Source organism: Phocoena phocoena, chromosome 1 (genome assembly GCF_963924675.1).
Source record: "Phocoena phocoena chromosome 1, mPhoPho1.1, whole genome shotgun sequence".
NCBI lineage: Eukaryota > Metazoa > Chordata > Mammalia > Artiodactyla > Phocoenidae > Phocoena > Phocoena phocoena.
In genome coordinates, this window is record NC_089219.1 from 115,243,952 (window position 1) to 115,267,974 (window position 24,023).

The following is a 24,023-nucleotide window of genomic DNA, read 5'->3' on the forward strand; positions in this document are numbered from 1 at the left end:
TTTACGTAATTCTAGGAAACATTCCATCTAGTGGAAAAATATTAAGTATCAAGAACATCGTATACTAAGAACTGACCTGAAAGTTTTATTCTTCCACCACAAGAAAGATTCTAATTTTACAGGTGAAAATGCTGACTACTTAAGAAAAGATTCCAAGAGAAGAAAATTGATCCATTCAGCCTGTTACTCACTTGAGTAGCAGCCAAAGTGTCTCCAGAATCCCCTTGGGTAACCATAGCTTCCTTTTCACTGATCCAAGCTTCCTCCTCCTCAGCATTCTCCATGAATTCCAAGTATTCTAGGGACTCTCCCAACCGAATCCCTCTGTAAGAGGAAAGTAAACCCCAATAGATAAGAAAAAACTAGTAAACAGTGGGAATGAAGCAGAGTGGAACTATCTTGTAAGATTTTAATTGGCTATAGGACTATATGGTTATAAGGGAGAAAAATATCCCTTCATTCATTTATTTATTACTAAGCACTGCATGTAATGTTAAAACTGGAGAGATGTATAAAGTACAACGGGGATGTGGGGGATAACGTGGTATGAAGGATAACATGTGTAGGGCAACAATGATAAAAGACAGCAGCTGCAAGTGAGCACAAGAATAGAGGTATATTCAGAACACAGAGGCAGTGTCATTTCTGCCTGGGGTACATGGGGAAAGCTTCATGGAAGACTTGGCATTTGAGCAGGCACTTAGAAATTAGACAGAGATTGGTAGCTGGGGAGAAATGCTGAGCAAGCACTTAAATATCTTCTCTATACCAACCGAATACCTGTAATCCAAGAAGAGAATTGGGCCTCATAGCCCCAACTCACCGAGCCTTGGTCAACTCTTTGAGCTGGTCCCAGTGTTGAACAAACTGATCCAGCCTCTCCTGGATCTCCTCTCGCCCCACGGCAGCCTTGTCTCCCAGCCTCTCCGCCATATCCAGCACATTCTGAAGAAGAAACCCCCTCCATGTCACATTACCCCGCAACCTCTCCCCATTTATCCACAGTTTCCTGGCAAAAAGTGTCTAGCCCTTCACACCCTCTGGCTCTTTTACAAACTGGAAGTACTCAAGGTGGTCCTGACAATCCTGGGAGAATGAAGAAAGCTGCAGTAAGATCTAGCAAGCTAAACGTCGCCAAGTATTCGAACAAATACCTTGACGTTTGCATGAGGCTACTTTTCAGGATCTGCTTTATGCATTATTCGTGGTCACAGGGTGACCCTGTTGCCAAGCCAAGACTCAGGGCTGCCCTCTTTCCATACGGCTCAGCTCAGGTACAGATTTTCCAGATGTCCCAAACTGTAACCTAATTGTCAGCAATTGTGCCCTGGACTAAAAGTGCTCCTTCCATGGAAGAGCATGAGTTTCCATGCAGATTCTTCTATTCATAGGAGTCAAAATGTGGAGGAGAACACTTGTGAACTCTACAACTAACTCTCTATGTGACCTTGGCATGCCACCTTCATGTTTTGTAGCCTCAACCCATTTATCCATAACATGGACTACTATTAGATTATCCCAGTCTTTTCAGGTTTCATATTCCTACCTGGATGATGGGTTCATGTGTCACCAACTCCCCTTCTAGGCGTTTGTGCTTCTTCAGTAAGTTCTGAACCCCCTGCAGATCCCTCCCATAATCCTGGGATCGCACTCGTACCAACTTCTCCCTAAGACCAAGGAAAATACAAAAAGTGTAGACTTTAGACATCTGAGGTCATCCTAAAATGAAGGTTTTCTAAGAGTGTGTGTTTGGCTGGGGGTGGGGTGGGGGTAAATTCTGGAACACGGTGGTGTCATTAATCACAAAGTTAATTAGAGGCAGAGGCTTTCAGCAAAATATCTGACTGATGGTAATACAAGTTAAAATAACATACTGATCTCTACCATATGCATAGCCGTAACAGCCTTCCCATTATTTCCTTTGCCTGTCTACGTGTGTATATTCTCCACTTTGCTCAAGAACTTACAGTAATGTTTCTCTTGCAAAAAATGTGAAAATTAGAGACACACACACCTACATATATACACATACAAACATATATGCATATATGACTTTTGTCATTTTTGTCTATTAATATCAGTAACTAGGTAAAATAGGTATAAAGAGGGACATTATAGGAATCATGGCCATTGGATAGGTTCTGAGCGTAAAATGTTTGTATATCACCATGAAGCATGGTAAAAGACATCGTAGACAAGATTATATCATCTTACTATTTCTAAAAAGGTTCAAAAATATCCTACTAGTTGCCCTATGCACATTTTTTCCCTCTAATTCATTGATTACAAGTAAGAATCAGCAGGTTTGTAGAAGAGGAACATGATGAGGCAGGGTGGAAGTAGGGCAAATAATTTAATTTCTAAGATATTCCAATCACGTTTTTTATAACAAAAGTAGAATTAGCAATAATACCATACCAGGTACTATGTAACATTTTATGCCAGTGTCAAGTTCAGTGGCATATTACAACAGATACACAAGATACAGAAAGAATCACGACAAAGATCTCATCAGTCCGGCAAGTTGTAAATGCTCAGCTGTCTCATTCAGAATAAGCATTACACATTCTTTCCAAAACAAATATATACAGTTTCTTAATTTTCCTCCCAGAATGTATATGAACTGCTCCCCACTCCTTCCATGCCTGTCTCCCTCTGCCTGCGTACAGTGAAAAAATTTGGGAAAAATAAAACCAATGTTCATTTCAGGCTAAGGCAGACATGATTAAGAAATAATGTGAACTGCAAGAAGCAACTATGTATTTCATTTCAGCATCAAATAAGAACATGTTTGGTGGATTATCTATTTTCTTGGACTAGCCATGCAATGTGAGCTGGCAGTACATACTCTATCCAGAATTCCTCATTGTCTAGGTCCTGGAAGAACTGGAACAAGGCATAAGCCTCTTTCAGTTTCTCATGATGTTCAGCTGCCAATTTCTGGACATTCAGGAAGCGCTCGTTGACATTATCCCTTTTCTCCACAATCTGGTCAGTATTGAAGGTCCCGCTGGAGATCAGATCTGCAGCCAAGGTATTCAGGTCCTTGAGTGCATCCTAGAAAGCCCAAGTGTCCTCAGTGAATAGTATAGTATAGGTATTAAGTAGACCCTGGACTTTAACCACCACTAGTTCAAGTTCAAAGACTGGGTCAAATAGATCATTTTTGAAGATAATGAATTTGACCTTATGCTCTTTTAACTCAGATTGGATAAGGGCAAGACCAGAGGCAATAATGGATAGCATGGCTACATTATTCGAACTATACATTTGGCCTTCTGATGTTTTCCCCTGTATTTTCTTCCTCCTCCCCATATGGAAAATAAGACCTTGTTGAACAATGCTGTGTCTCTGCAGAACTATCTTTTCACAGTGCAGAATATGACGCAGATTGATGGATTGAAATATTCAAGAAGAAGCTACTCTATTGGTAATATTCTTAGGCTGGTCCCACCCAGAGCACAGCCTTCTTCTGTGTCTCTTTGCATTCTAAGTCTGTCGCCTAGTGATGTCACAGGGAATATCATCAAGTCCTGAAACTGAACTTAGAAAGCCTTTGACTTCTTGCCCTTTCTGTGGATATCTGTGTTACCCAATAAAACCGATAATATAAAATGCTACAGTGTGAAATGAACACCTGTCTGAATGTTTATTACAGCTCTCAGGACACATCTATGCTTGATATTAGGATACAACTGGAATGCTCCATAGAATTTTCAGAGTGTATTTATAGTTCATCTCCACAGCATGTGTCCCCTATTTTTTTTTTTCAGTTCTGTAAAATAAAATTCTATTTTCTCTCAAAGACCAGATCAGATATTCAGCTTTGGAAGAGATTGAATTTATATACATAGGTCATTAAAAAGTAAACAAGATCATTTTTAGGATCTACTTCTTGGAGTCTTAGAATCTATTCAATATAATTTAATGAAAATAGGTTAATGGCTTTGAAGCCCATGGACTTGACCAGATTATAATGACTGATGGATGAGAACACTAAGTTCAGTTTTGCAAGCCTATGTTCTCAAGTGGACTCCTAAGACAGGAGAGAGAAATGTCACAAACATTTCCATTCTGGCCAGAGGAGTGGGATTCCAACACTACTTAACCTTTCGGGCCAACATCTCTGTTTCCAATAGCTGATGCTTCTTTAGCAAGTTTCCTGCCGAAGCCAAGTCCCTGGCGTGATCTTTCATGGACAGCAGTGTCTCTGCCTGGGAATGGAAGGATAAACAAATAAAGCTGTCAGACGCAAGCTGTCTTTAAGGAGACCAAGATTAGCAAATACATCCTCCAACTTTTCCCAAGAAGAGTCAAGGAAATTGTTCATGCAAAAGTCTGTTTATCTGACAAGTATTTATTAAGATCCCATGCCCACACCATTTCCAGGTATAATTACCTCTGAGAGCCAGAACTCAAAGTCCCGGATGCCTGTGTTGAACCTCTGCTGGCGACTAGCTTCGTTGAGCTTCTGTCCTTTGTCAATTGTTCTCTCAAACAAGTAGTCCCAGTTTTTCTCCAACTCTTCTACTTGACCCTAGCCTCCCAAAATTGAGTGGTCATTATGGTGTCTAGGGTCCTGTGACAACTTGAAAGGATAACGTAGGGAGGCTCTGGAGTTAGGGTCTAGTCAAAATCTGCCAGTACTGGAATCTTATATATTGATATTTTAAATCAGTTATGCTGGTTTAAATCTGAGAAAGCAACGGGAGGTGTTAGAAGAAATTTTGAATAAAGGGTCATGGGCTGATTACGGAGGCTGATGCCTAAATATCAAAGCTCTTGGTAGTAGGGTTAGAAAATATAAGGCAAGCATGATAACACATAGGAATTAAGTCTAAAGCTTTCTTGGAGGTCAAGGTACTGAGTATGATGGGAGTGATAAGGTCTGAGCATCACTATTTTCCTCCTCCTTTGTGCAAAAATCAAAGGGAAGACAATTAACTATGAAACATGTTTCATATCCCTACACATGAAAACATTGAAAGAGTATAAAAGATTTCTCTTCGTGTGCCTTTGTAGCCCAAAATCCATTGTGAGCAGAACCTACCTTCATGGTCTCTTCATTGCCATCACATGCCCTCCTCTCAATCAGAGTGTTCCCCAAGGTGATGACTCCTTTCACCTGTTCAGCTCGGCCATAGACCTCATTTTCAAAGGTCTTGTGCTTCAGATATTTTCTCTGAAGGGAAAGCAGAAACTAAATTACCACCTAATTTAGGAAGCAAGATGAGATAAATTCTGTTTAAAAGGAAGAGTTAACATTTCTATCATAACCAAGGTGATGATAACTTCTGAAGAACTCACTCCACATTAGACTCAGAAGTCCCTGAAGGCAGTGACAGTGCTCTGAACAGTAAGGAAGGGTTCAGTATCACAAGGTGACCATTCATCCAACAATCTTAGTATGTTGAAGTTTTCCAAGATTCTTATCTTGAACTTGCCTGAATGTTGGTGGGGTCTTTGTAAGATTCATCACAGGCTATGGGCAGCATCTCACTGATCCATTCTTCTTGGTCCTTGAGGTCATGGTAGAATTGTTTTAGATCAGCATAGTCTCCAAGTTTCGTTCGCTCAGCAATCAGCTGTTCTTTGAGAGCCTTCCATCTGGAAGTCGGGGCTAGATTACTCTCTGTCCTCTACCCTTCCACCAAGCTTTGATGCCATATGCATGAATCTTCTTATTTGCTTACCTGCCCTTTCTCTTCTCATTATTTATATATTTATATGTCATATATATAAACATAGTTATATATTATTTATTCATATATTTCCTTATGTATTACATATTATATTATATATTATTATATATTCATATGTTATATATAACACAGTCTCATTATTTTCAGATATAAAATAAAGTGATTAAGTCAGGTAATTTCTAAGGTAACTTCCAAGTCTTTCATTTTATGAGTCTAGATCAGAACATTTCCCAAATTTTCAAGATAGTTTTAAGCATTTAGAAATGAGAACTCAGTGTTACTACCATCCTCAATGTTAACAAAGAGGCCACTTTGCTACATCTACCTATAACTCACAAAACAATTGCTTGGGCCTGACCTGTCTAGTACCCGTTGGCGCCGAGCAGAAATCTCTTCCTGGGCATAGTGGTCATCAGCTATGAGCTGCTCAGCAAAAAGTTCTAGTTCAGTGATCTTCTTTTCCTAGATAAAAGAAAGAGAAAAAGCCCAGATGCACGGAAATTAGGCCCTTCATGCAATCCCAGACTCCCTCCTAGAAAAGGTCGGTGATATCTTTGTGGTTTCACAAAGGGAAACAAAACCAAGGCCAAAAGGTAAATGTCTTATGAGGAGGTGGGTTTTAACTCAACAAGAGGAGAAACAATAATGATACTGAAATGAGCTACTTCCCATCTCAGTATGGTGCTGAGTTCCCTATAGAAGAGACACTTCCCATGGCCATTGTAGAAGATGATTCCCACATTGGATGGGATGTTAGGCAGTATATAAAATAGCTTCCAATTTTAAAAGTCAAGTTTTAAAAAGCTGGATTTAAAGTAAAAAGTCCAGTGTCCCATGCTACTTGGCTAAGACTAAGCCACCATGTGCCCTGCCTACTTCAGAGTTTTCTCTAAGAATCAAATGGGAATTAAAATAAGTATAAACCACAAACATGTGTAGAATTTCTGTTATTATTACTAATAGCTATTATTGGAGTTCTTATGTGAGTTGTTATTACCTGGGCAGTGATTGCTTTGTCCAAATCGTCACGTTTCTTCATCAAGGCCTCCAGACTGTCTAAGGAACCCTTATCATCTGACCTTAGGTAATTCTCACGTACCACCATCCAGCTCTCAGCCTGATCACAGTTCCCTCGGAAAAACTATGGGGAATAAAGTTGAATGTATATGATATATTCATTCCAGGTGGACAGAGGAAATTATCTCCCCAATCTCCTGTGATATTGATATAAGGGACCCTGTAAGGTGGGCCAATATTCTTCCAAGAAACATTTATACCATAAATCTTAGATATACTGGATCTTTTCCTCTTCCTTGAAAACATGTTTTATGTTCTCATATAAGCTATACTCTCATATAAGTATATATCTCTATATATCTCATATAAGCTATACTCCATCCTTGGAGTATAGGAAATACTCTCACTATTTCCCATATCCTATACATGAATACTGGCTGGTTATTTCTTTAAGACTCTGGTAAACACTATTTTTCAGGGTAAGCTGTGACACTCTCACTCCCTTCCCTTAAAAGTGTTAATCACTCCATCTGCCATAATCTCAAAACACTCATACATTTTATCAGTAATTATCTTACTGTATGAGAATGATCTGCCTACATGTCTAATTTCATTACTTTTAGGAAAGGGACACTATCTTACTAATCTTTGTGTTCCCAGGGCCCTGCACACAGTAGGTTCTCAATAAAACAAAATCAATCAAACCCTCAATCAATCAATAAAGTATAATCACCCAATTTTATGCCCCCATGCCCTGGGACTGACCCCTATTTTGTTTGCCTTTTTTAACAGGAATAAGGAGTAAAGAACACCACAATGAACAGTCTACAGAGCAGGAAATACAATGTCAAATAATCAAGAGATGCCCTTATGCTTTCACCATGGAAGTCCAGTGAAATAAACACCTGTATTAACCACATAAAATTGCATAGATGAAACAGAGTGCAGCTAATCCTGCCTAATGATTGGGAATTTGCAGTACCTGCAATTCAAGACACTGATCTAGCATCTTCTTCCGTTGTTTCCAAGCTTTCTCCAACTCATCTCTCTCTAGTTTGACAGCTTGAAGTTCTTCTTCAATTTTAGGGCTGGCACGGTGCCCACTGCTTATAAGATCTGTACCGAAGTCTTCTAAGGCTTGGAAGGTGGGAGCCTCGGCCTCCATTTCAGCAAGATGCTCCTGTGGCGAAAAGGGGGCAGAGATTGGTGAGGCCAGTGACATCTCACCAAAGTTGTAAAATGAGGGAAGGTCGTGAGGTCATGTGATCAGGGACTACAGCTTTTGTAACCATACCTGGTGTCGCTCTATCATGATCTCTGTGCCAGTTAAGTCCTCAGCTAGCTCCTGGGATGATACCATACCACCAATGCCACTGAGCCAATTCTGTTGGTCCCTAGAGAAAGAGAAATATTGACAAGAGAACCTTGTAACTTGCTATAGAACTGTCTGTCCTTGGGCTTTTTCTCCTCTAGAAAACATTTCCATATCAGTATTTTCTATCACGTTTATATACTTCACAAATTTTAGACTTGTTGTTTTCACTTTATAACTTAATAATAGCATTCCCTTGCCTTTGAAATTTTCTTCACTTATTATCTCTTTTGATTCTTGCAATCATTTTGTGTAGAATTCTGGGAATTCTTTTCTTTCCATTTTGGAGATGCAGAAGTTGGCCTAGAGAATGTAAGCAATTTGCCCATGTGCTAAAACTAAAAGCAGACATCTGGAGTAGAACCCAGACACTGGAATCCTGGACTGGTATACATTCCATTACTCCTAACAAGTCCTGTTCCTTTAAAGTACATAGATCTTGGGTTTAAAGATCTATTTTAGTATAGAATCTCAGGGAAGGCATGTCTTTCTTCTTACTTTTATTCCCAATAGAATCCAGTACATGATTCTGTCCAACACATACACACACATAGCACCCCCAACCCCTACTCCTGTGCTATTGACTAAATCAGGGCCATTTCCCACTCTTTTAGCAGTCAAGAAATTAGGCAAGGAGAGCTCAAGTCCATCTGCTCCAGATGGTGAATGTCAAATAATAATGCACTGACTTAAAAAATTATATATGATGGTCAGATTAAGCATCTCATGAAGAATGCCCTTGCTCTTGTTTGCTAATTAGGAATCAGTAGCTTTAGGGCAGAATGGTCTCTTCTTTTGTAAACTTATTTATTCACTTATTTAAACAATTAAGTTTTATTGGGTGTTTACTATGCACCAGACATTGTGAAAGAGATATATTTGTGCCTTCCAGGAGCTCACACTTTATATTGAAAGAAGAAAGGAAAAGCAAACAAAACATAGACACTAATACATGTTTTTAAAAAGTACTAAAAAGCAAGACTGTCCTAAAGAGAAAATAAGGTGTTAGAGTTGCTCTGAGGGTGGGGATATTACTTTTGAAATATTGAAGAGTAAGACTTCATAAAGAGAAAGAGGCAGCATTTAACTTGGAATCTTAATTACAGGTAGAACCTATATATACAGAGATAGATGAGCATATATATGATTTGGGGGAATGAGTATGGATGCTATTTATTTATACTGTATGAAAAACTATAGCTTTCCAGAGACCCTGAATTGGGGAAGGGTTTGCCAAGGGCAACTACAATCATTTGCCAAAGTTGCCCCCTTTTTTCTTCAAAAGTGTTGCATTGCAAACTACTACTTCCTGAACACTCAATTCTAAATGATCCTCTCAGCAGACTGATATGATGGGGCAGAATGTGAGAACTCTTCCACAGATAAAGTGCATATTTGCTAAAACGTGATAATGTCTAAAGTCTTTAGCAAGGCAGTGAAACTTCTCCAGGACTTAATTTTAACATTTCTGAGTTTATCTCTTGCTAGTTCTCCTTACCCCTGTGACATACAAAACCCAGGCTCTAGCTGTCCCCACATCATGGATATTCTGTACCTTTCTTATTCTCACACTTTTGTTTGCATAGTTCCATCTATTTGTTAGGATGTGTGTTTTGGGCTGTATTATGTTCTACCATGGTTATCTGTATTCTTCTTTGCTTCTCCAGTAGACTACTCCCCCCCCCCATATCCTGTAATTCCTGCTATAGCACCCTATATATAGTATACACGCTATAGAAACTTACTTAATTGGCATAGATAATCTCACATTCCTTCAAACTGAAATATTTCAGTTTGAAGGAATTGGCTTGAAATATTGAAAATGAGAATTTTGTGCCTTACCAGAGGTACAATCTGGACCTAGAGGTACACTCCAAACCCAGCAGTGAAGAGCACCTGTACATAGACTGCTCCTAGATGCTCCACTCATGGGCCAGACTTGGAAATTGCCCACCCCACCAGGTGGAAGTCTGCCTCTGGAGCTTTACCTGGCCTGGCTGAGGAACAGGAAGAATTTTAGGTCCTCCTGTAGGGTCTCCTTACGTTCCTCCGTAAGCCCCAGCAGGTCATCCCAGGCCTGATTCAGCTCCAGTCGCTGCCTTTGCAGGTCATCGGTGGCATCTGGGTGGGACTCACTGAGCCGATCTGCTGTCTCCCCCAGTACAGCCACCTAGGAAGTCAAGAGCTCTGACAATCAGCCTGGAGCCGCACCTGAATCCTAACAAAGGAAGAGTTCCAAGCCCTGGCGGTGCTCCTTCCTCAAATAGACTTCAATGAGGTACAAGAACACCTTGCTACTTTATAAAATATTGTACATTTAAGAATAAGCCTTTGTAAAAATAAATAAACAAACAAACAAACAAATAAATATATAAGAAGGCTATCAGGCAGGGTGATTGACTTGGCTGGTGGCAAGTGTCTAATTCTTAATGTGAAAATCTTTTCAATGTAGACATTTTCTGTGCTTCTTTTTTCTTTACATAATAATGCAAGTTCTATGATGTCTCTGATTTTTCCAGAGTGTATCTGGCAAGCTCTAGAGTTCATTTTTTGGTCAGAGTAAGATTAATCTCCTTCAGTCCCTTGCTAAGGAAACTCTGTACCATACTCAGGCATAGACCTGGCCATTTCCTATTTATCTGAGGCTGCTGACCTCCAACTAACTTTGGTAAGTTCTGGCCTATTGGAACTCACTAAAGAGGTACTTAGATAGTAGGAAGTTAATTTACAATATATTTTCCCTCAATGAAATTTGGTGCAACCACTGTGGAAAACAGTATGGAGGTTCCTCAGAAAACTAAAAATAGAATTACCCTATGATCCAGCAATCCCACCCCTGGGCATATATCCAGACAAATCTATAATTCAAAAGATACTTGCACCCCTATGTTCACAGCAGCACCATTTACAATAGCCAAGGCATGGAAACAAACTAAATGTCCATTGACAGATGAATGGATAAAGGAGATGTGGTATGTATATAAAGGAATATTACTCAGCCATAAAAAGGAATGAAATAATGCCCTTTGCAGCAACATGAATGCAGCTAGAGATTATCATACTAAGTGAAGTAAGTCAGAAAGAGAAAGACAAATACCATACGATATCATTTATATGTGGAATCTAAAATATGACACAAATGAACCTATCTATGAAACAGAAACAGAATTATGGACGTAGAGAACAGACTGGTGGTTGCCAAGGGGGAGGGGGTTGGGGGAGGAATGGAATGGGAGGTTGGGGTTAGCAGATGCAAGCTTTTCTATATAGAAAGGATAAACAATAAAGTCCTACTGTATAGCACAGAGAACTATATTCAATATCCTATGATAAACCATAATAGAAAAGAATATAATAAAAGAATGTATATATATATATGTATAACTGAATTACTTTACTGCACAGCAGTAATTAACACAACATTGTAAATCAACTATAATTTTTAATAATTTAAAATGTTTTCCCTCCATGTGAATGGTTCTGGGGCATGCCCTCTTAGTGGACTTGCCTTAGGGACAAGGTAAAAGTATGAGTATGGAATAGGATAAAAGTACAAGTATGGAGTAGGATAAAACTATAAGAATAAGAGACTCAACAATAAAACCAAAGAAAAGGACATTAATAGGTATAAATATGAAGATGAACGCGTTGGAAAAGCTTAAAAGCACGTCTCACCTTTTCCTCCAGGGGTATGAGGTCTCTCTCAAAGCCCTCGTGCTGTCGCTGAAGGGCCTGAACACTGAACAAGTCTGAGCCAGGGTCAGCAGCACTGAGGGCCTGGCACTTCTTCTCAATCTGTTCCTTGGTGTCATCTGCTTCTCTGGTACACGACAGTGAAGAGTTTAAGAATAATAGGCATACTAGAGGCAGACTAGCTGAGTTCACAAAGAAGTCATCACTACCATCATCATCATCCTTTTTAATGTGTTAGAACTTAGGTGTATTTAATCTTTACAACAACTACTTGAGGCCTAGTTACTATTACCAGTCCCATTCACATATGAGAAAACTAAAGCTTAAGAGGCTAAGCAGAAAGAAAAAAAGTTAACTATTTTTTCAAGGTTATACCATTGCCAAATGGTGGAGCCTAACTTTCAACCAGGTAGCCTGATGGCAAAGCTCCATGCTTAACTGTTATGTTTCATGATTTTCCATCTTAAACCATTCTAAACAAGATCTGTCTGAATTTCAGTTTTCCCTTCTCTGACTATTCAAAAATACATTTATACACAGTAAAGGTGTTTGATTTTCATTAGGCTTGTTCATTCATTTGTTTGCTTAATTAGTTGTGTGTGTTTCTTAGTGTAGACACAGATTTGGAAATCAAACATAAAAAATTGTTGAATCAACAGTTAGAGTCAATGTGATGTTTCTTGCCCTCTACTGTCTACTTCTAGTTCAGAAATATAATTACTTAAACCTCTTGTTTCAACTTCAATTTTCATTCACTATCATGAAAACATATAAAGACTGCTAATTATGTATGTACCAGGGCCCAAGCCTAGGTACTAGAAAATTGAAGTTGGTTGTCTGGGAGTAGCCTATGTGCCAAGTGAGGAATCTACTACTGAAGCAACTAATTTCCAATTTTCTCCAGGAAGAAGGGTTAAATTTACAGCTATGGATCTACTATACTAAATAGAATTGGCAGTTCTTGAGTGGGTTCTAGAGTAGCATTGTTTTTCAGGTAAAATTCTTACCTGTGAAACATTTGGACAGCATGGGCACTGCCCAAGAGCTGGCGCTGTTCCTCTGCCAGCCTCTGCAAGGACCCCCAGCGGGCATTCAACTCCTGAAAGAGGCAAACACAGACTTTAGCTAGGGAGCTAACTCAGACAGCTCAGTGGTGTCTAAAGACTAGATGATTGTGGCTAAAACTTCCAAAAGTATGTTGAATAAGAGTGGTGAGAGTGGGTAACTTTGTCTTATTCCTGATCTTAGTGGAAATGGTTTCACTTTTTCACCATTGAGGATGATGTTGGCTGTGGGTTTGTCATATATAGCCTTTATTATGTTGAGGAAAGTTACCTCTAAGCCTACTTTCTGCAGGGCTTTTACCATAAATGGGTGTTGAATTTTATCGAAAGCTTTCTCTGCATCTATTGAGATGATCATATGGTTTTTCTCCTTCAGTTTGTTAATATGATGTATCATGTTGATTGAATTGCATATATTAAAGAATCCTTGCATTCCTGGGATAAATTCCACTTGATCATAGTGTATGATCCTTTTAATGTGCTGTTGGATTCTGTTTGCTAGTATTTTGTTGAGGATTTTTGCATCTATGTTCATTAGTGATATTGGCCTGTAGTTTTCTTTCTTTGTGACATCTTTGTCTGGTTTTGGTATCAGAGTGATGGTGGCTTCGTAGAATGAGTTTGGGAGTGTTCCTCCCTCTGGTATATTTTGGAAGAGTTTCAGAAGGATAGGTGTTAGCTCTTCTCTAAATGTTTGCTAGAATTCACCTGTGAAACCTTCTGGTCCTGGGCTTTTGTTTGTTGGAAGATTTTTAACCACAGTTTCAATGTCAGTGCTTGTGACTGGTCTGTTCATATTTTCTGCTTCTTCCTGGTTCAATCTCCGAAGGTTGTGCATTTCTAAGAATTTGTCCATTTGTTCCAGGTTGCCCATTTTATTGGCATACAGTTGCTTGTAGTAATCTCTCATGATCCTTTGTATTTCTGCAGTGTCAGCTGTGACTTCTTTTTCATTTCTAATTCTATTGATTTGAGTCTTCTTTTTTTTCTTGATAAGTCTGGCTAATGGTTTATCAATTTTGTTTATCTTCTCAAAGAACCAGCTTTTAGTTTTATTGATCTTTGCTAGCATTTCTTTCATTTCTTTTTCATTTATTTCTCATTTGATCTTTATGATTTCTTTCCTTCTGCTAACTTTGGGGTTTTTTTTTGTTGTTTTGTTTTTCTTTCCCTAATTGCTTTAGGTGTAAGGTTACATTGTTTATTTGAGATGTTTCTTGTTTCTTAAGGTAGGATTGTATTGCTATAAACTTCCCTCTTAGAACTGCTTTTGCGGCATCCCATAGGTTTTTGGTCATTGTGTTTTCATTGTCATTTGTTTCTAGGTATTTTCTGATATCCTCTTTAGCCACAGCAATCAGAGAAGAAAAAGAAATAAAAGGAATAAAAATTGGAAAAGAAGAAGTAAAGCTGTCACTGTTTGAAGATGACATGATACTATACATAGAGAATCCTAAAGATGCTACGAGAAAACTGCTAGAGCTAATCAATGAATTTGGCAATATATCAGGATACAAAATTAATGCACAGAAATCTCTTGCATTCCTATACACTAATGATGAAAAATCTGAAAGTGAAATTCAGAAAGCACTCCCATTTACCATTGCAACAAAAAGAATAAAATATCTAGGAATAAACCTACCTAAGGAGACAAAAAACCTGTATGCAGAAAATTATAAGACACTGATAAAAGAAATTAAAGATGATATAAACAGATGGAGAGATATACCATGTTCTTGGATTGGAAGAATCAACATTGTGAAAATGACTCTACTACCCAGAGCAATCTATAGATTCAATGCAATTCCTATCAAACTACCATTGGTATTTTTCACAGAACTAGAACAAAAAATTTCACAATTTGTATGGAAACACAACAGACCCCGAATAGCCGAAGTAATCTTGAAAAAAAAAAATGAAGATAGAGGAATCAGGCTCCCTGACTTCAGACTATACTACAAAGCTACAGTAATCAAGACAGTATGGTACTGGCACAAAAGCAGAAATAGAGATCAATGGAACAAGATAGAAAGTCCAGAGAAAAACCCATGCACATAAGGTCACCTTATCTTTGATAAAGGGGGCAAAAATATACAGTGGAGAGAATACAGCCTCTTCAATAAGTGGTGCTGGGAGAACAGGACAGGTACATGTAAAAGTATGAAATTGGAACACTCCCTAACACCATACATAAAAATAAACTCAAAATGGATTAAAGACCTAAATGTAAGGCCATACACTATCAAACTCTTAGAGGAAAACATAGGCAGAACACTCTATGACATAAATCACAGCTACATCCTTTTAGACCCATCTCCTAGAGAAATGGATATAAAGCAAAAGTAAACAAATGGGACCTAATGAAACTTAAAAACTTTTGCACAGCAAAGGAAATCATAAACAAGACAAAAAGACAACCCTCAGAATGGGAGAAAATATTTGCAAATGAAGGAACTGACAAAGGATTAATCTCCAAAATTTACAAGTAGCTCATGCAGCTCAATATCAAAAAAACAAACAACCCAATCCAAAAATGGGCAGAAGACCTAAATAGACATTTCTCCAAAGAAAATATACAGATTGCCTACAGACACATGAAAGAATGCTCAACATCATTAATCATTAAATAAATGCAAATGAAAGCTACAATGAGATATCTCACACCAGTCAGAATGGTCATCATTAAAATATTTACAAAGAAGAAATGCTGGAGAGGGTGTGGAGAAAAGGGAACCCTCTTGCACTGTTGGTGGGAATGTAAATTGATACAGACACTATGGAGAACAGTATGGAGGTTCCTTAAAAAACTAAAAACAGAACTACCATACGTTCTAGCAATCCCACTACTGGGCATGTACCCTGAGAAAACCATAATTCAAAAAGAGTCATGTACCAAAATGTTCATTGCAGCTCTATATTTACAATAGCCAGGACATGGAAGCAATCTAAATGCTCATTGACAGGTGAATGGATAAAGAAGATGTGGTACATATATACAATGGAATATTACTCAGCCATAAAGAGGAATGAAACTGAGTTATTTGTAGTGAGTTGGATGGACCTAGAGACTATCATACAGAGTGAAGTAAGTCAGAAAGAGAAAAACAAATACTGTATTCTAGCACATATATATGGAATCTAAAAAAAAAAATGGTCATGAAGAGCCAGGGGCAAGATGGGAATAAAGATGCAGACCTAATAGAGAATGGACCCGAGGATAAGGGGAGGGGGAAGGGTAAGCTGGGACAAAGTGAGAGAGTGGCATGGACATATATACACTACCAAATGTAAAATAGATAGCTAGTGGGAAGCAGCCGCACAGCACAGGGAGATCAGCTTGGTGCTTTGTGACCACCTAGGGTGTGGGATACGGAGGGTGGGAGGGAGGCAGAGGCAAGAAGGAAGAGATATAGGGACATATGTATATGTATAACTGATTTGCTTTGTTATAAAGCAGAAACTAACACACCATTGTAAAGGAATTATACCCCAGTAAAGACGTTTAAAAAAAGACTAGATGGGGCTTAAACCCTGGTTGTTTTCATCTTATCTCCTTTAGAAAATGCACAGGTTTCTTTCTTTCTTGGATAGCTTGAACTTGGGTCTCATCTATGCCAATGTAGCTAAGAAAGGAATTAGTTTTCCTCCGAAACTGATGGTCTAGGATGGAACAATCAACCTTAGAGCAGCAATTGCTATTGGCTGCCACAGAGATACATTACAACCTCTGAAAAGTGAGTGGAAAGTGTTGCCTTGGTAGGTAGAAGGTATTACCTTTCTCTATGAGAAATATAATGCCATTCTGCATCGTGAAAGGACTAAACCAGGTAGCTTCTTAGAGCCCTATTTTACTGTAGAGAGTAAGCAAATTGTTCCTATGCACTTTCCTTCTCACTCTTACCCCAGGTCAATCACCACAAAAGGAGGCAGAGAATTCATCCTCACTTGTTTATGACGACTCAGAGAACTGGACTAGACATTCTATTAATTCGTTACATCTCTTATGGAACCACAAGTCCAAATCTGAGTCAGGTCTAGAGTGCCTTCTCCCCCATCTCTACTACCTATATTCTTCTTTCATCAGATTTTACCAGAGTATCACCTCCAGTAAACTTTCTTGATTAACCACTTCCCACTGTCTGCCTTTTCTTTGTATTCATGCATTTAATCACTGAATTTCTTGTGGTGATGGGGTGTGTGTGTGGCAATTTATAGATTTCAGATCAGTTAAAATGGATACATGGCTGGACTATCTGAACTATTTCCTTTGACCTTTCCTGTAGTTAGCTCCATACTGCCATTACCTTCTGCATGTTCTAGTTGATCTTCAGGATATGCAATTAAGCATTTTTAAATGAAATGAATATTTCCCAAACCTGGTAGTGAGAAGAAAGAAGGAGCCATAGTTACCTGCTGTATTTGAGCTCCTTCTGGTGTCAGAAGCTCTTCAAATTGAAGATCATCAGCCACCTTGTTGATATCCCTCAGCCGAGGCTCATTGGTCTTCAAATCCTAGGTGGGAAAATGTATCCAGAGCAGTATAAAACCCCTTCTCAAGAATCTTTCATACTTACCTGCTCATCTTTGCCCCGACTTGGCTACAGGTTAAAACGTATTGCTAACCACATTTGCAGTACACAGCAAATTGCCTTCCTCCAGTCTGCCACAAAGAAGAGAACCTTTAAACTCCCTGATACCCAGTGGCTTTCAAAAACGTGGCAAGACAGCTGTTATTTATATGGATTATGGAGCACATTAATTTTCCTAGATTTCTCCCTGGATTAAATTATAACATCAAAGGGGTCTATACCTGAGCCATGTAATGTTCTTTGCTACCAATACAAATTCCTCCATCCTTTGTAGGATTTCATTGTCTGAGTTGCAATTTGCTTATATTAAGATGTTGTAACAGCTCTAGGGAACTCATCACCACGTCTATGGTGATGACATTGTTTATTCCACTATACAATGGCCTTTTAATGAGTTTTCTCATGGAAGTCTCATTCTTGGTATTCTGTTATAAATTGTACCCTTTTTTCTCCCTTCCCTTTCTTTCACTTCTCTCTGTCTCCATATGTATATATATGTACTTTATCTTTATCTATTGATCGATCGATAGCTTTGTATAGCTTTGTATTCCATGTGTAAGGAAAGTACCATATGGAAAAGAAAGAAGGAAGTAGTTTATACTAATTGCTAGTTAAAATAATAGAATGGATCTGAGAGAATAAAGGAGAATGGAAAGGTTTTAGGTAGGCAGAAAATTAGAAATTGTCTGGTTGTAAAGTCAGGTTGTTCTTCCCACCTTTCCATCCAAACTTCTGCCCCATAATTAGACCTTGCAAGAGTCTCACAACACCCCATCTCAACCTGGGAAGCAGGAACACAAGACAGTATAGGACAAGTTGTGAAGATTCTGGGAGACCAGCATTTCCAGTAGGATGTGGGAGTGGCAGGAAATGCAGGCTGCAAAGTCAGGGTGACTAGTTTCCTCTGCATTTTCCTTCCACTTGTAATACCCAGAGAAATATTTGAAATGTGGAAGTCTCAGTAGTTTTGGGGAGGATATTTAGCAAATATGAAATTAAGGAGTTACTAAGGAGGAGATATGAGGTAAAAGGAAATGATGATAACCCTTGTAAAGCTGTCTAGAGGAGGTGGTTCTTCTTTCTCACCATTTGGAACTCATCAAACTTTTTCTGCAGCTCCCAAACATCATCTAATTCCACCCCGCTGTTTTCTGCCTTTTTCTCTCGGATCCAGTCCAGCATGTCTCCTGCCTCATAGGCCAGCAAAAACTCATTGTAACGTTGCAATAGATGACGTCTGCGTTCTTCTGCCCGATCCAGGAGAGAAAGGTACCTGGGTGGAGAAACAAAGAGAATGGGAAATGTGGAATAAGAGATGGAGAAAACACAAAAGAGTAGAAGCAGGGTGAGAAAGGGAGAGAATGAAAGGGAGAAAAATGAGAGGGAGGAAAAAAAGAAAAAGAAAACAGTAAAGAGAAGAGGAAATAAAGATGGAAGGAAAACAGCATTGAGAACAGAGAGAAAAAAGTGTTCCATTTAAAAACAACAAAAATGTCAATGTTCCAACAGTATGACTGTCAATACACCTTCCTCATTCTATAGAAGTGAAAATCTCACATTCCTATTGACAACTGGATATGAAGTAGCTTGGCATAGTAAACAAAGTTCATATGGAAGTCAGAAGACCTTTTGATAACCTTGAAAGAGTGAAAGACTGCCAGGCAGGGAGTCAGAATACGTGACCCTAATATGTGTCTGACCTCTGGCACTTGACTTAATGGTTCTGGGGTTCCCTTTCCTCATTTAAAAAGTAAAGGGTTTGAATTACCCTAAGTTAACTTTCAGCTCTTAAAATCTGTGAATTTGCAAAGCATTCTTAATCTAACAGATATAGACTCGTAAGACGTGTTTTTGACCAATCTGGAATGTTTGGCCAAACACTGTTCTGTTCTCCAGCCTTCAGAACTTACTGGTTTTCAATCTGTTCCTGACGCTGGGTGATGTTGCCTGGTTCTTCTCGCCTCCATTGCGGGAGCATAGGAAACTCATCACGGGCAAGTTTCCTGACGTAGACAGCTGGCACAAAGCCCTGGTGATCATCAGCTTCCACTTTCCACCAGTCCTAAAGGGAGAGAAAATGCCCACTTCTTCCTTAGTTCTTGGAAAAGCCACATATAGGAGAAGTTTTAACCCTCATAACTAAGTCTCTAGGAAAAGGGACAGGCTGATGGCCAGAAGAAGCAAACCATTGCTTATGGGTAGCATATAATGTTTATATATTACAAAGAACATACATCAGAAGTTGCAGGAAGTGCAGAGATAAGCCTCTTAAGTCAAGGAATTTGATGTTAGATCCTTAACTTTGATGAGGTTTTCAAAAACTGACAGCCATTCTCTTCATGATGGGGCATTTTGTCCACTAGGAATTCACAAAAAACCCATAGGGCCAGGACTGAACTGGGCTTTTCGTGGGTGAAGCACCTGTATATGACAATATTGTATAATAACTTCTCACCATCCCTCTCCCAGAGCCCCTAAAAATTGTGTGTTGCCCTGAAATTCACCTATGCAAATGCTTTATGCTTAAGTATGACCTTTATCTCCACAGGAGGGTTGCTATACTAACTGCTCTGGAGTTAACATCCTCAGAGAATAATGTGGTGAAATGAAGAAGACTGGGCAAAGAGAAAAGAGGACTGGAACACAGCTTATTTAATAATAAAATTCTTGCTTCTCTAAAAAAATTACTTGGCCTCAGAGTAACAAATCCCAAGCTCTCTTCTTTTCTTCTCAATCGTTTTTGGAGATTAATGAAGCATTAGAATATAAAAATATTTCTCATGCTCTTATGAGAAATATATTTAAAATCCTAGACAATACTTTGTCAGTATGCTCACAGTCATAAGGGCTAAAGAAAATCTAAGTTGGCAAAAGACTTATCCTTGAACAGGCTCCTCTTAACACCAGCCATTTTTGTTCCATTACTAGGAACACTGGGTCAGAAGAGCAAGGAAAGATGAGAAGAAAGAGGCAGTTTAATCCTGTAAACATATTACAGAATTGTCACTCATGGCTTACATGTCTTTGGGCTAGTTACTTAAGATCTTTGAGTCCTCACTTTGTTAACTGTAAAATTGGTATTATAATCTCAAAAGATATGTACAGGATCCTACACAGCATCTGAAGGAAAGATACTGCTCAATAAATTATGGTTATTTAAGAGAGAGGGAAATAGAAAAATATTGGCTGGTTAAAATATGGGTATCTGGCAGGGTTGGGAGAGTCGACTGCAAGAGCCACCCTGTTGATGGGAAGAAAGGTCGAAGGGAAAGTCACCTTGTTGATGGAACTGAGCAGTGTTAAGATATCATCTTTCTTCATGGTGACTTCTCGGGGGCTGCGGGCCTGGAAGTCATATAAGGCCACAACCCTCTCTTCTCGAGCAGCTTCCTCCACAGGTGCAGCCTGTTGTTGCTGAACAAAAACAGTAAGCAGAACAAGCCAGTCACCCGTAGGAAAGATTTCTCTGTACAGCCTAGCCATGGTGGGCCGTCCCTGCACCTTGCAGGAGAGAGGAGCCCCTGGCTGAAATCTCTTACATGGCTGCCAGTAACAGAGCTATTGCAATATGCCATCTTCAGAGATATCATTCCATCCTAACACTTCTCAGGGGACAGGTGGGCTGGGAAATACGAACACAGAGCGAGCAAGTAAGAATGTAAGTTTTCAAAAACATATTACATGCTCTAAACTACCAGTTCTTAAGCAGGCAATAAAGGATTGTGTGTATCCATGTTTCAGAAAATTGTTTGAGAAAGTGAGAGACCCACTATCTCTCATCACCTTCTCCATTCCCTGGGTCTTTAAAGCATTTTGTCAAGCAACCGTGGACTTTCTTTTTTAGAGATGAGTGATCTACAGCACAGGAAAGGCCACAGAATTTTAAAAGTTGAGAACATAAACTGAGATCAAATATCTTGTCTCTCTCTCCTTTTTAACCTGTCCTCTAAGGTATAGTCTTCTCTGATTTTCATTTTTTCCAAATATCATATCTCTCAGAGAATGAACAAAATATAATCCCTCTTCATAAGCAATGGCCCACATCTTCTTCAGATTGGAGCTGAAGATGTACTTCCCCTTACATATCCCTCTGATTTTGTATCCTTCAAATACTGCTTCCTCATAACTTACAATTCATAAATCCACCTGTTTTTGTGTAGGCACTCACTGTGCAGAGCTTGAGGAAGGCACAGCACCGAAGCTCTGTAAATATATATTGACTTGACAGAGTGAGTCTATGTCTTTTCTACTCCCAGTGTATGGATTCAGAGCCCCTCATAAGACAGAATTCCTTGAATGTGAGAAGTGTGTCTCTGTTGCTTCCACTATACTAGGAGATACCCATATCATTTAGTTGATTGCAGCTCCCATCACTCTTCAGGACACTTATTTTCACCTTGCAGTCTAGCCATTCTCACATTCTCAATCCTTTGCATTTCCCATTTCCCAAATACACTTGATTATTTTGTGCTTCAGTGCATTTGCTCTCATAGCTTATTCACTAGAAGAGCCCTTCTTCTCATTATCTGCATAGTAAACTACCCTTAAAAAAATAAACTGGTTTGCCTCAGCTATGAAGATTTTCCTATCCTCCAGCACTCTTATTTCAAGAGAATGAAACACTCCTTTCTTTGAGATTCTTTTTCCTGTTCATATATCTATTATATGCAATTATTTGTTAAAATTTATGACCTAATAGACTGTAATTTTCCTTCAAGTCAGGATTATTTTTTATTCATGCCTGCACATGGTAGACATTTAATAAGTGTCAGTATAAAAAAAAACTAAGAAAGGGAGGAAATAAATCAAGAGGGAATATAAGAGGAGAGATGCAAATAAAAGAAATAGGAAAAGACAGAGAATGAAAGTATAAAATGAAAAAGGAAAGTAAAAAAATAATATACCAGTGAATAAATGATAATACTTACTGAGAAATTCTTATAAACTAAATCTCTGTAGGTGCTACAAAGATGCCACAGTGCCTGCCTAAAGATCGCAGGACTTATTATTTTCTATTGCAGTTGCTTCGACCATGTAAAGTAAAAACTGGTAACAAAGAGAATCTCCTAATTCCTTTTCCTCTGTGGTGGAGAATGTGATTCTTGTCATACCTAAGTCCTTCTTACCTGGCAGGCTTCTGCCTGATCCCGAAGAGCTTGCATACTGTTTCCAAAAGCCTTCAGATCCACTAGAAAGGCCTCATGCTTCTTTAGAAGAGCCTGAATTTGTTGATGGGAAGATCATCAGAAGCAAATACAGGAAGAACACTAAGCATCCCTGGGGAGTGTTTCAACTATTGTTTTGTGTTATACTTATTGTCCTAATTCCTGGTAAGAGACACTCTCCACATATAATAAATTTTTTAACTCTAAATTTGCAAGTATCAAGAAAATAAGAGTTAAATGAACAATATCAATATATTTGCTTTAATCAAAATAAAGTCAAATTGCACAAGTGTCTTCTCAATGCACATCATAGCTGAAAGAGGACACTGCTGAAAACATTGCTTTGTAGGATTAAATATTGGCATAACTTTAGATGCCCATGTCAAGTATTTCTAGTGCATAGGGTTTGTGAAATACTATACTGGCAGATCATAGGACAATGAGCAAAACAAAGAAATGGATATAAAGGGTAATTATAACCTTAGAAGTTCTTCTTGCCCCAACATGTCTGTGTCTGCCTGGCTTTATTACAATAAAGTAATTAAGTATATGTTAAAACTATGGTTGGTTTGTGAAATCCCAAGCTCAGACTGGGAAATTTAGGATGGGACCAAGACAGGCATAGATGTCTGGTCATGCCTTTTTGGGCTTAGATAATCTCTAAGAAATATGGCTCTCTGTGGGGTTAGGAAAATGTGGTGTATCTTTTGGGATTTCTGTTAACTCAGGTTATCCCAGCAGATGAAGGCCAAAGGTTATCACTCTGTAAACTCTGAAAAATCTGAGAAAACCTGTAGTTGTCACACAATCTAATCAGGTACTAATTTGGTACTAATTTGGTGAGTACTAGACAATATCCTTCCCTGTGCCCACCTTACCCCAGCTGCTTCTTCATCAGCCCCATAGTTAGTGTTGTCTACTATAGGTTCCCTCTCTCTAATCCATGCTTCTGCTTCATGCAGGTCAGCTAGGTATTGCTGGAACTGGACATTGGCTTCAAGATCATTCTGCCGTCTAGCAGCTCGAGCCTGGAGAGATTCCATATTCTCATTCAAACTCTTGACCCTAGAGGCCACATCTTCTGCAGCAAAGTGTCCTATGGAGTAGTTATAGAAAAGGAGAATTTTACCCTCATTAATATCCACTATACTTTAATCCTTTTGGTGAGCTGGGAGAGAGAAAGGGAGCCATGAGAATGACGCTGCATGTAGCCAATGTGACATTTCACCTGAGTTCCTGGGAACTGGGATGTCATAAGTGAGATTAAGCATCAATAGATGCTAATGGGGGATAGGGTATATGTGTGGTGGTGAATTGGGTGGTACAATCTCTGATATACGGACTGAAAACAAAAGACCTATGTGTGGGTACTGCTCAGAGTTCCAAAAACGTGTATTCTCTAGCTTAAGCAAAAAATTCAG

General features: G+C 38.9%; 1 protein-coding gene across 1 annotated transcript in view; it reads right to left on the bottom strand.

The window, feature by feature from the left end:
• The window catches only part of SPTA1 (spectrin alpha, erythrocytic 1), a 68,018-nt gene that overhangs the window by 16,370 nt on the left and 27,625 nt on the right, over window positions 1-24,023 (bottom strand). Inside the window, exons 19-39 of the mRNA XM_065873884.1 lie at window positions 23,481-23,698; window positions 22,564-22,656; window positions 20,714-20,851; window positions 19,348-19,499; window positions 18,524-18,710; window positions 17,259-17,360; window positions 12,792-12,883; window positions 11,767-11,911; window positions 10,080-10,261; window positions 8,014-8,113; window positions 7,702-7,899; window positions 6,700-6,843; window positions 6,061-6,164; window positions 5,445-5,607; window positions 5,051-5,182; window positions 4,400-4,537; window positions 4,110-4,214; window positions 2,849-3,057; window positions 1,547-1,667; window positions 824-945; window positions 192-324 (exon numbers count right to left, since the gene is read on the bottom strand). Coding sequence (XP_065729956.1) covers window positions 192-324; window positions 824-945; window positions 1,547-1,667; window positions 2,849-3,057; window positions 4,110-4,214; window positions 4,400-4,537; window positions 5,051-5,182; window positions 5,445-5,607; window positions 6,061-6,164; window positions 6,700-6,843; window positions 7,702-7,899; window positions 8,014-8,113; window positions 10,080-10,261; window positions 11,767-11,911; window positions 12,792-12,883; window positions 17,259-17,360; window positions 18,524-18,710; window positions 19,348-19,499; window positions 20,714-20,851; window positions 22,564-22,656; window positions 23,481-23,698 — 2,978 coding nt within the window. The remainder of the gene's footprint in view (window positions 1-191; window positions 325-823; window positions 946-1,546; window positions 1,668-2,848; window positions 3,058-4,109; window positions 4,215-4,399; window positions 4,538-5,050; window positions 5,183-5,444; window positions 5,608-6,060; window positions 6,165-6,699; window positions 6,844-7,701; window positions 7,900-8,013; window positions 8,114-10,079; window positions 10,262-11,766; window positions 11,912-12,791; window positions 12,884-17,258; window positions 17,361-18,523; window positions 18,711-19,347; window positions 19,500-20,713; window positions 20,852-22,563; window positions 22,657-23,480; window positions 23,699-24,023) is intronic.